The sequence below is a fragment of the Lemur catta genome, chromosome 11, assembly GCF_020740605.2.
Source record: "Lemur catta isolate mLemCat1 chromosome 11, mLemCat1.pri, whole genome shotgun sequence".
NCBI lineage: Eukaryota > Metazoa > Chordata > Mammalia > Primates > Lemuridae > Lemur > Lemur catta.
In genome coordinates this window covers 49,244,856-49,257,811 of record NC_059138.1, presented here as the reverse complement: position 1 = coordinate 49,257,811, position 12,956 = coordinate 49,244,856, and the positions used below count along the sequence as shown (strand labels likewise).

Here is a 12,956-nt window from a genome sequence, read left to right as displayed (position 1 = left end):
AACTGGAGACGAAGATGAAAAATGTGAGAACAGCCTTCCTGGGAGGATGGAGTAAATAGTGATAGAGCAGCGCTCCCAGAGAGTACAACTAAAAAAACTGGAGTGGGGGTGGGGGGAGTTACAGAAATCACATGTTTGAAAGCTGCAGAGAATTGCTGACATAGTAAGAACTGGAGAGGCTAAGATACCCGAGAAGGGGTAACCGCATAAAAGTAGATGACTTCTACAGCTGCTTTTAAGCAGAAGTGTCTATCAATTCTAGGTGCTGGCAGTGTCTGGCACCCCCAGAAGGTTGCTGGTGAAGACAGAAAAAAACAGAAAAGCTTCTGAAGGAGACTTGGGAAAGTCTCAAACACTTTCCTTTCATCTGGGACTGTGTAGTATAGGAGACTAAAATCCTAATCAGAAAGTCTCTGAAAAACAGAGCTATGTATCTGGTAGTTCCAGAAACAAAATAATACTTCAGGACCTGCTGGAGGAAGGATGCTAGAAAAGATACCAAATCTAAGCTGAAAACCCTAAAGGTCCAGGGGCAAACTACAGGATGCCCAAGACTAATCAGGGTTGAAACCCAGCCTGGATTCAGCCCAGTCCCTGACTGGATGGAGGTGATTAGCCACCACTCTATCTTTTGGAGAAAGATTAATACTAGTAAAGGAAAGTGAGCATTAACCTCATTGGCCATGGGCACTAGTATGCTCTTTAGTTCCTCTAAAATAGAGTGGTACATTCCATCTGTTTACTCCACTGTTGTGTCTTTCTACTATATGTCATATTCTTATGAACATTCCGACACATAATGATTGCCTAGTGGTTAAGCGTAATAGCACTGAAAGAACATCAAAAGTCGTAAACTTTAATAAATATTATGTGGTACTCTATTAAAAAATTATCTAGACATGACAAAAAAAGAAAAGAGAGGAAAGAAATAGATCATAAAATCAGATATAAAGATGATTCAAAAGTTCTAAAACAATTAAAACCTTTAAAATAAATGATTAATATATTTAAGACAACAGAGGAAATGAAGGACACAACAGATAAAAACATATAGGTTTTGGCCAGCATGGTGGCTCACACCTGTAATCCCAGCATTTTGGGAGGCCAAGGAGGTAGGATCACTTGAGGCCAGGAGTTTGAGACCAGCCTGGGCAACACAGTGAGATCCCATCTCTACAAAAAATTTTAAAAATTAGCCAGGCACAGTGGTGCTCACCTGTAGTCCCAGCTACTTGGGAGGCTGAAGTGGGAGGATCACCTGAGCCCAGGAGATCAAGGTTGCAGTAAGCTGTGATCACCCCAGTACACTCCAGTCTGGGTAACAGAGTGAAACTCTGTCTTAAAACAAGAAAAATAAAGTAAAAAATTTTTAAAAAGATATATTTTTTAATCAGAAGATTGGAATCTGTTAAAAAATGAATCAAGTAAAAATTCTGAAACTACCTAAAACTAAAAACTCAGTCAATAGATTAAATAGCAGAATAGACAAAGCAGAAGACATGATTAATGAACCAGAAAAGAAGTCAATAGAAAACATACAAGCTGAAGTATAGAGAGAAAACAAAATAAAAAACACATAAAAGAATATAAGTCAAGTGAGGCCTGGTAAAGTTTAACATAAATGTAACTGGAGTATAAAAAGACAATGGCCAAAAGTTTTCTAAAACTGATGGAAGGAAAATGGAAAGAAAAAATATGTGGATAAATATAAATGTATATTTCCTGAATATCTAGTGTAAAACATAATAAAATAATCTTGAAGAATTTAAAATACAGAAAGATTTTAAAAGTACGTTTTATTATAAGGGGGAATAAGTGGTTCTAATATTATTGGAGAAGTAGTAAAAGCTAGAGTTTGCATTAGACTATAATAAACTTACAGTTTGCATTAGACTGTAACTGCCAAAAAGAATAGAAATCAAGTATACATACACACACACACACACACACACACACACACAAAGAAAAAGAATGTATGACTGACAAGTTCACAGAGTGAAAAATTGGAATAGTGGAATAAATGGAACTATAAAAAATACTAATGTATAACAAGGGAAAAAAGTGAACATAAAAAAATAATAAGATAGTAACTACAAATCCAAATATAATAACAACATTAAATATAAATGGACTAATTACCCTAAATAAAAGACTAGGATTATCAGACCAAGTAAAATGCAAAATTCAATTCTATCCTGCCTACAAGAGACACTTTAAATATAAGGACCCAGAAAGAGTGAAAGTGAAAGACGGAAAAAGAGACATCATACAAGCACTAGCTAAAAGAAAGCCATTGGCCCGGTGCGATGGCTCACACCTGTAACCCTAGCATTTTGGGAGGCTGAGGCAGGAGGACTGCTTGAAGCCAAGAGTTTGAGACCAGTCTAAACAACATAGCAAGACCCTGTCTCTACAAAAAATAGAAAAATTAACTGGGGATGGTGGTACATGCCTGGAGTCCCAGCTACTGGGGAGGCTGAGGCAGGAGGATTGCTTGAGACTGGGAGTTCAAAGTTGCAGTGAACTATGATGACACTACCATTGTGTAGCCCAGGCAACAGAGTAAGACTTTGTCTCAAAATAAATAAATAAATAAATAAAAGCTGTTGCAACTACATTAATAGCAGACAAAATAGGCTTTAAGGCAGTGGCATTATTAGAGATAATGAGGAACAATTCACGATGACAAAGGAATCAAACTACTGGGAAGAAATCACAATTCTAAATCTGCATAAAACTAGTAATAGAGACAAAATATTTACAAAAAATTACAGAACTAAAAGGAGAAACAGACAAATCTACACTGACAGAGACAGACTTTAACTTATTTCTCTCGATACCAGATAGACTAAGCATACAAAAAACTAGTAAGGATACAAAAGATATGAACAATACAATTAACACACTAGACCTAATTGACATATATAGAACATGAAATCAACAATGACAGAATATACATTCTTTCCAAATGCACATGAAATATATATTGAAATTAGCCATGTACTGTATCATAAAACAAACATCAAAAAATTTCAAAAGTTTAAAATGTTTAAGAATATGTTCTCTGCATAGTGGAATTAAGTTAGAAATCAACAAACAAAAGGTATCTTAAAAACCTTCAACTGTTTTAAAGTTAAATAATACATTTTAGATAATTCATGAATTGACAGAGAAAAGTAATAAAGCCAAAAGTTGGTTATTTGAAAAAATTAATAGAATTTATAAACTCTTAGCAAAAAAAATTAGGGAAAATAGAGATTACCAATATTAGAAAAGGAAAATAGAAAATCACTACAGATCTTTCAGATAATAGTAAGATATTAAGAGGATATTGAGAAAAGCCTTAACAAAAAATTTGATAATATAAATGAAATGGGTATGTTCCTTGAAAAATGTACTGAAACTGATACAAGAAAAAATTAGAAATCTGAATTGTTCAGTATCTATTAAATAAATTGAATCTGACACTAAAAGATTTCCCACAAAGACAATTTGCGGTTCAGATTGCTTCCCTAGTGAATTCTTCCAAACATTTAAGAAACAAATAATATCAATTTTACACAACCTTCTACAGAACAGAAAAGGAAAAAAAAAATACTTCCCAACTTGTTTTATAAGACCAGATAACCTTAATGACAAAACCAGACAAGGACACTAGAAGGACAATTACAGACCAATTCTCCCATGAATATATAAAAATTTCAAATAAAATATTAACTCAATGAATGCAAAGATATGCCAAAAAAGATAATACATCACAACTGTTTTTTATTCCAGAGTGGTTTAACATGTAAAAGTTGATCAATATAATTCACAAAAAAAAAAAGGGACAGAAATCACATTTATCTTGACAGATATCAGAAAAAGCATCTAATAATACAACATTCAGCATCCACTTATGATAAACATTCTCAACAATCCAGAAATAAAAGGTAATTAAGAAAAACCTACTGCAAACATCCTACTTCATCGTTAAAATTATGAATGTTTTTTGTGACACTGTGTAAGTGGTCCTAGCCACAGCAGTAAGACAAGAAAGAAAAATCAGAAAGACTGAAAAAGGAAGAAATAAAAAAAGCAGATGACATTATTGTGTACTTATAAAATGAAGAAAAAAACTGCAGAAAATCTGTTAGAATTAACAAGTAAATCTAATAAGACTGCTAGATTTAAGACCAATATCTTAAAAAGGTCAAGTTTATGCTATATATCAGAAAAAAGAAAAAGAAAATCAAAAGTTTTTAATGATTTCAGTTGAATAAAAATATACATATATGCAAGAATGAGCCTACAAGAAGCAAATATCTATATACTCAAAACTATAAAACATTCTTGAGAAAATTCCAGAATATTTAAACACATGAAGAAATATATTAGGTTCATGGGTTGCATATAAGTCTTAAAATTGTAAAGATGACAGTTTTCCCAAAATTGATTTATAGATTCAGTGCAAACTTAGTAAAAATCCCAGAAAAAAATTTTTAATGGAAATTGACAAGTTGTTTCTAAAACTTAGCTTGCAAAAGGCCAAGAACAGCCAAGACAATCTTGAACTTTAAGGCTAGAAAACTTATATTACCAAACACCAAGATATATTTATTAAACTGTATGATATTAGCTCAAGGATAGACAAATGGATCATTGGAACAAAAGGGAGAGTCCAGAAACAAACCCACCAATGATTTAGTTAACTGACTTAAGATAAATGTGACACGTGAGAGCAGTGGGGAAAGCATGGTTTTTCCAATAAATTATACTAAGTCAACTGATTTTCTTTCAGGGAAATAATCTTGATCCCTATACTTCACACTATAAATAAAAATATACTACAAATGGATTATTGATATAAACAAAAAAAAAAACCTCACAAAGTTTTAGAAGAAAACAGGAGAATATTTTCATTAATTTGGGGTAGGCTGACCTCTTAAATATGTCACAATAAGCATTAACCATGAAGGAAGTTTATGGACTACTTTACATTAAAAATTTCTATTCATCAAACACACTAAAGAGTGAAAAACAAGGCCACAAAATGAAAGATATTTATATTACATATATTCAACAATACATTCCCATACAGAATGTACAAAGAACTACACATCAAACAAAAAGTCAGAGACCCCAGTTGATAAGTGACTTGAAATATTATTTTACAAAAGAATATCTCCAAATTGCCAATAGACTTATGAAAAGGTGCTTGACTTCATTCATTATCATTATCAAAGAAATGCAAATTGAAACCACCATGTGACATCCCAACAAACATAACAGAAGGACTAAAATGAAAGACAGAAAATTTCAAGCATTAGTGAGGATGTGGAACAAATGGAATTTTCATACACTGCTCACTGGTATATACGTAACTTGGTACATCTCCTTTGGAAAACTGTTGTCAGTATACATACCATATGACTCAGCAATTCCACCCCTAGCTATATACCTGCCAGAGATACACACAATATATTCACCAAAATACATATTCATGAATATTCTATTAGTAGTAGTCCAAACGTAGAAACACCTCAAGTGTCCTTCAGTGGTAAAATGGAAAAATTGTATATTCATTAAATGGAATAAGATAAAGCAATGAAAATGAATAAACTACAACAACCTGCAACATAAAGGATGAATCTCACAAACATGTTAAGCAAAATAAGCTAAACACAAAAGGGTACAGACTGTATTATTCCATTCATTTTAAATTTAAAAAAGGCAAAAATAAACCATGGTGTTGAAAATCAGGAGAGTAGTTACCCTTAATGGGGTAGCAATGGGAAGAAAGCAAGGAGGAGGTCTCTGGGTATTTGAGTAATGTTCTTTTTCTTGATCTGGGTTCTAGTTACAACATTGTATCCTCTTGCAAAAAAATCATGGAGCTGTACACTTACATTATGTGTGCTTTTCTGTAAGGAAATTATAAGTGAATAAAATTTATATTAAAAATATGGGGGCAGCCAGGAGCTATGGCTCACACCTGTCATCCTAGCACTCTGGGAGGCTGAGGCAGGAGGATCACTTGAGGTCAGGAGTTGCAGACCAGCCTGAGCAAGAGCTAGATGTCATCTCTACTAAAAATACTGAAACTAGCCGGGCGTGGTGGTACACGCCTGTAGTCCCAGCTACTTGGGAAGTGAAGGCAGGAAGATCGCTTGAGCTCAGGAGTGTGATGTTGCAGTGAGCTATGATGCACTCTATCCCAGGCAAGAGAGCAAGATCCTGTCTCAAAAAAAAAAAAGTGTGGGCAGAGTGGAGCTAGGAATGAGGCTAAATGTATTATTTATCATGATCTACATGTCTTGTAGATGTTGGCTACAGACTTAACACTAAGATTTCCAACAGTTTTACAAGAAAAAGATAAAGTTGTCAGTTATGCATTCATTTATGTCCAGTAGATATAAATAAATCAATTGCCTACAAATACAATTGTTGGCACTAAAAACAAATATTTCTCACAGAAGTGTTCACACAAGAAGCCATTTTTAGACATAATAAACAATGTTCACAACAATTAACTCCAAGACCCTCTGTGATTGTTTCTTATGATGACCCTCAATCTAGGCTGATGGAATCTTACCAATACAGAACTGGGTAAAAGCAACTGGGGAACAGGAGAGCACAGAGCAATGCAGTCTACATACCCAGCTGCTCTCTGATTATTTGGACTGAACCAGTAATATATTTTATAAACCTGTTAAGAGTGAATAGAAGAGTAGATAAGCTTCAAACATTCCCCCTTGAATATTATCTCTCAACTGAACTTTTGACATGCAGGGAATTTAAAATAAATATCACTTAGTAAATTCCTAGGTGATAGCTATGCACTGTTGTCAATTAATATGAAGCCAGTTTAGCTTTTGTGAATGCTGAAAAGTCTACCTAGGACTAACAGCTGAAAAGATCATATTACCTCCATTGTGAGCACTTACTAATAGGGCACAGAGAATTCTTAGAAATGATACTGAACTTGCTCCAAAACTATTAATTTATAACTCATGTTGATCAAAATCTCAACCCAAAGTTCTACTACATATAGAATGACTAAAAGAGCTTTACCCAAAAATATTATAATCACTACAGCCAAGGTATGAACAGACTTAAGAGGCATATGCAAGCAAATAGTAACAAGAAAAGTGAGTCACTGAACTTAAAGTTACTTAAAGGATTATGGTATAGTTTGGATATAGTTTGTTTGTTCCCACCAAATAGCATGTTGAAATTTGATCCCCAATGTGTCAGTGTTGGGAGGTGGGGCCTTGTGGGAGGCGTCTGGGTCAATGGGGCAGATCCCTCACGAATGGCTTGGTGCCATTCTCAGGCAGTGGGTGAGTTCTCGCTCTAGTGAGACAGGGGCTATGAATTAGTTTCCTGGAAAGCGGGTTGTTATAAAGCCAGGACAACCCTTGGGGTTTGGTCCCTCTTCACATATGCCTGCCTCCCCTTTGATCTTCTCCACCGTGTTTCGACGCGGCACAAAAGCCCTCACCAGAAGCCCAGCAGATGGAAGCTCCATGCTTCTTGCACAGCCTTCAGAACTGTGAGCTTAATAAATTTCTTTTCTTTATAAATCACCCAGCCTCAGGTATTCCTTTATAGCAACAGAAAACTGACTAAGACATTTTATATTGCCAATAATATTCAGTTACATTTCACATATCTGCATTTCAAACATAGGCCTTTTTTTCTGATTATTCAGCAACCAGAATATTAAGAAGTTTAGACTACTAAAGCCCATTCACTTCACTGAGGCCTCTAGGTTAAGTGAATGAACTCAGATAATACACAGTAAGTTATCTGCTTTCATAATTCACAACCAAATATAATTAGCAAGTCAGAATGGGAAGTGCAAAGAAAAGAACTGCTAGAAACAGAAAGAGTGTAAGAAATAACAGCTAACTTGGTAGGAAAAAACAGCAGAATGCAAAAGTAGACAAAGAACTCCAAACACATAATCTCCTGGGGCCACTGAGCAAAATGCTCTATGCATCTCAAAACTCTCCAAGGGCAGCCAGTGCACAGCAGGTATATTCACAGAAGTAGATCCAGAATAAAGTCATCAGTAAGGATTACGTTACGACATGTACAGTCTTTTAAAGAAGGTAGGGAAACCTGTATTTTTTTAAAAGCAACTCATCCAAAATGTTTTAAATATTATTTACTGTGGTTTAAATTTGAGCACTTAAATCATAAGCTTCAGTTACACAGAAGATTGCACTTCACAATAAATGCTGAGTAAAGTACAGTGGATGGAACAATTTTAAGCTTAACTCAAAGATTAGTTACATAGAAAATATGAGCTCCTCATTCCCTGAACACACTAGAAAAACGGGGTGTGAATGTAATTAGAAGTAATATTCAAGTTCTGAAATAATATCTTGACCTATAAAAACTAAGACAATATATATATTATTATATAAGTACTTTAATTGCAAAATCATTTGTCTCCAGCCCACTTAACTTATCACACTGTCTCCTTAAATCTCTCGAGTTAGTCCTTTCTATCCATAAAACTGAAAAATTACGACTTTTTGTGGGGAGTTTCTCTTAAAGTATTGATTTAAAAGTTTGACAAATGTTATATTATTTATGCATATATATTTAACATTTATATTTTAATAATTTTTAATAATTTGCTCATAAGATATTGAAAGAGAATCTAGAATTCAATTCTCTGTCAACAGAACTAAAATCAAAGGAATGCAAACCATGAAAGCTTAAAAAGGACAAAAAAAATGATTGATATTTGGTTTTCCATGGATGAAAAACGCAAATTAAAAAACTCTGAAGGACTTCAACAATTTAATTTTTCAAAGTTCTAAATGATAGAGAATGTGCAGGAAAAATACTAGTTGGTGTTCAGAGCCAAAGTCAGTGTATGAATATTTTGGAGTTGAGTGTGGAGGATTTAGAGTCCTCAGATGACCTACTTTCTCTTCACCACAATCTGTGAAAAATATGATAAAACAGGACTTATTTGCTGAAATAAGTACCGTACAAATATTTTCAGTCTACAATATTTAAGTGTTCACTGGGGAAAACACTGATGAAATAATTACATACACATACATGGCCGGGCGCGGTGGCTCATGCCTGTAATCCTAGCACTCTGGGAGGCCAAGGCGGGTGGATTGCTCAAGGTCAGGAGTTCGAGACCAGCCTGAGCAAGAGTGAGACCCCCGTCTCTACTAAAAATAGAAAGAAATTATCTGTCCAACTAAAAATCTATATAGAAAAATTAGCCGGGCATGGTGGCGCATGTCTGTAGTCCTAGCTACTCGGGAGGCTGAGGCAGGAGGATCGCTTAAGCCCAGGGGTTTGAGGTTGCTGTGAGCTAGGCTGACGCCACGGCACTCACTCTAGCCCGGGCAACAGAGCGAGACTCTGTCTCAAAAAAAAAAAAAAAAAAAAAAAAAAACAAAAAAAAAGAAATAATTACATACACATACAGAATCACAATGAACTAAAATTCAATTCAGCTCTTTTCCTGACTGTCCTACCTAAAATCAAACAACCCAATTCCAAAGTTCAATAACAGTAACAATATTGTACTTGTAGAAGGCTTTAAACCTGAAGAATTGTGTTCTTATATAAGGCTTTAAACCTATACTGAGAATATGCCTAAATTGTTTAAGGGATAAGGAAAGCATTACTGTTTAAGACACTAGAATGATATACAGTGGTGGAGTTTTGTTTTTGTTTTGTAAACTGATTTTTCCAGAACATCAGTAGAGAATCACAAAATGGAAGGCACAGTTCAAAATGTTTTTTGTTTACAGAGAAAAATGCACATGCCACATTTACCTTCTATAAACATATATCTACCACTAGTACCCTGCTCATATTTGGAAAAATTCAAAACCAAATATGAACACATTTTTCTTGAAGACTATTATTTATTTTAGGGCTATCATTGAAGATTACCAATGATCTGGTCCAGCATTATTTTACAGATAAAACTGAAAAATGAGAAGGTTGCATGGCTTGTTAAAGGGCACACTAGTTAAATGACAAAGCCAACTTAAAACCCATTTATAGTTCTATGAAACCAACTTCTGCCTAACTTAAATATCAAATCATCTCTGATTTGAGATATAAAAATTAAAAAATGAATTCATAAGACACATGGGCGGGATACTCGGGGTTTGGTGATCCTAAAAAGTAGCATAAATGCATAAATACTGCTTCATTCATGTTCCTGAATTCATGGTGGGGCTACTTACAAGTACAAATGGCATATAGTCACTTTTTTCCCAAAAAGTAAAAGTCATTTAGATAAAGCCTAACAAACAGACTCCATTACTAGACATGGATAATTTACATACACCATCAACTATCTGGACATGAAGAATAGCCTTAACATTATCCATATAAATAACTACACAAATTGAAATCTAAGCCAGAAATTGAAAGTTATTTTAGCTACTATACTATATCTATGTGTAAACTGTAACGAAAGTCAGAATATATTCATTTTGCAATAGAAAGCAATAATTATACAAATAAAAATAATGAAAATACAACTAGTCCAGGTAACTGTCTATGCAAATCAGTGTAATGCTACTGAAATTTCTTCAAGATAGTTAAAAATTTAATTTAAATAAAGTTGAGATACAAATCCCTTTCTTCTCCTCAACTGTCTATGATAGGGCACAAATGAACAGTTCATGATCTAAAACCAGCCAAGACAAAAACGAAGAAGCAAAACGAATGGTACCCACAACTGAATTTATTCACTTGATAAATATTTATTTACTGTCAGATGCTATACTGGGAAGAAAGACCAAGCAAAAAGCAGACAAGATCACTGTCCTTGTAGAGTTTAACTCTGATGGAGCTTTGTGAAACACTTTACCTCAAGAATCACTGTATATGTTGGAACTCCTCTCATGTTTTTTTTTTTTAAAAGTAATTCTTTTTAATATCTGGAAATTACAGTTAAGAAAATCAGCCTTGCTTAATGTTCCATTTACCTAACTTTAAAAATAGCCTAAATTTAAGAAAATTTAATAAAGCCTAATTCCCTCAAAAAGTTGTATCCCAGACAGCACAAATGGTAAATTAAGATTCCATATTACTTTGCTATTTAAAACTCAGAGTGTCATAACTGTCAATGAGGCAGGTCTGCCTGTTAGACGAACATTTGTAATAATCCAAGTTAAAAAACAAAAAGTCACTTAAAGTTATTGAATATAAGTCCTAATATAAATATCTGTATTCCACTTAAGATGCTAGACATATTTTTACACAAGAGAAACCAGAAAAAAAAAAAACCCATACAGATATAAATTGAAAAGGAGGAAAAGGTTTCATAATCCTCTGATTCTTAGAGGATTATCACCAGCTAATGATTCCTGGGGTGTGATGGAACAGTGATATTAAAACATCTAAATGCTTCAGAGAAGTTCCTAAGAAATGGATGCCTAGGATTTCAATTTTTCTTAATACCTAGATGTAAGACTTAAAGAAAATATATCAGTACATTAAAAAACAGTTATGTCTGAACACTAGGTTTATTATATATAGCAATTATTCTTTTATTGTTTCTATGTTTTATAAAGTAAGGGAATACTACATTTATAGTTAGAAAACATTTAAGGAAAGGCAGACCTTCGAATAAATAAATCATTGACACGAAAACCAGGTATCCTCCACAGTTCCACTCAATAACTGCAGAAACAGCACTAGCACTGTAGTTTAGAAGTGGATAGTATGCACACACATACACACACAGAGGCTGGCGTGTAGTAGGCACTCATATTTGTGGAATAAAACGTGTGAAGATATATGTAAACAAGCCAAAACAACGAAATGCATTCCGATTTGGGGCAGCATAGTAAACAATCACAGTAATGACTATTTTACCAAAAGCTGGCTGACAGTTTAATATGCACTAAATGAATGAGTTCTTCCTCCTGGTCCTCCTGTTTCACTTTGAAATTAGACTATACATTCAAAACAAATCCTCCCCCAGCCCCGCCCCAAGCCCTACCCTCAGGTGCCTCCAGCACTGGAACTGATGGGAAGCCCAGGGCCTCGGCGGTGCCCAGCCCCGAGCCCCTCTCCAGGGCGCTGGGCGCCCGCAGACACGCCCAGCGTGGCAGAGGCTGGGGGCACACTCCGTAGTCCCCGGGACCCCCAGGGACCCGCGCACACGCCCAGAGCTCTCAGCCCGCGCGCCGGCGGCCCCCTCCCCTCGCCCGGGGCCGCCGTACCTGCACACGGTGATCAGGTTCCTCCTCTCCACCGCAGCATTGCGGGCGCTCAGGCTCTTCTTGCCGCCGCCGCCGCCGCGGCTCCCGCTCAGGCCCCCCAGGCTCCGGGAGGCCATGGTGGGCTAACCCCCGCGCCCCCTTTGTCTCGTGCGACCCCGCACGCCGCCCCGCCACCTGCTTGCCTGGCCTCTCACTCGGTCGCTACCGTGGAGGCACGGGAAGGACGTAGGGAAGGAGCGGGGAGGAAGGGAGGGTGTGCAAGACAGCGGGGCAGTAGCGCCCCGGGGCTGCCGGCTCCCCTCGGCACCCCAGCGCCACACACGCACGCGCTCGCGCGCACACACGCACGCACCACCTCTGCCCTCCCGCGCGCCGCCGGCCGCCGGGCGGCGCGTGCGGGTCGGCGTCTGGCGCTCCGCTACTTTCCTGGGGACCTTGACAACCGGCGCGCGCGCAGGACCACACGCCCCGCACACCCAACCGCCCACACTGAGCGGCAACTCGCGCCCCGGTTGGGGCCGCCGCGGTGAGGCCCGGGGCCTCGCCCGCGCCGCCCCGCCCTCCCTGCGCCAATCGGATCGACGCGGCACCAGCTGGAGCCAATTGCAGCGCGCGAGAGGCGGGGCCGGCCGCGCGGACCTTTTAAAGCAACGTGCCCTGCGTGTGGGCGGCTGTCAAGACGCCGCGCTCGTTCTTGCCGCTGGCGTGTGGGACCCAGTCGCCACACAGGGATTGTGGGATGGGGGC

General features: G+C 37.2%; 1 protein-coding gene across 1 annotated transcript in view; it reads right to left on the bottom strand.

Moving 5' to 3' along the window:
- RUNDC3B (RUN domain containing 3B) overlaps nt 1-12,426 on the bottom strand; it is a 115,237-nt gene extending 102,811 nt beyond the window's left edge. Inside the window, exon 1 of the mRNA XM_045564783.1 lies at nt 12,210-12,426. Coding sequence (XP_045420739.1) covers nt 12,210-12,325 — 116 coding nt within the window. The 5' untranslated portion in view covers nt 12,326-12,426. The remainder of the gene's footprint in view (nt 1-12,209) is intronic.
- Between the last annotated feature and the right edge of the window lie 530 nt (nt 12,427-12,956).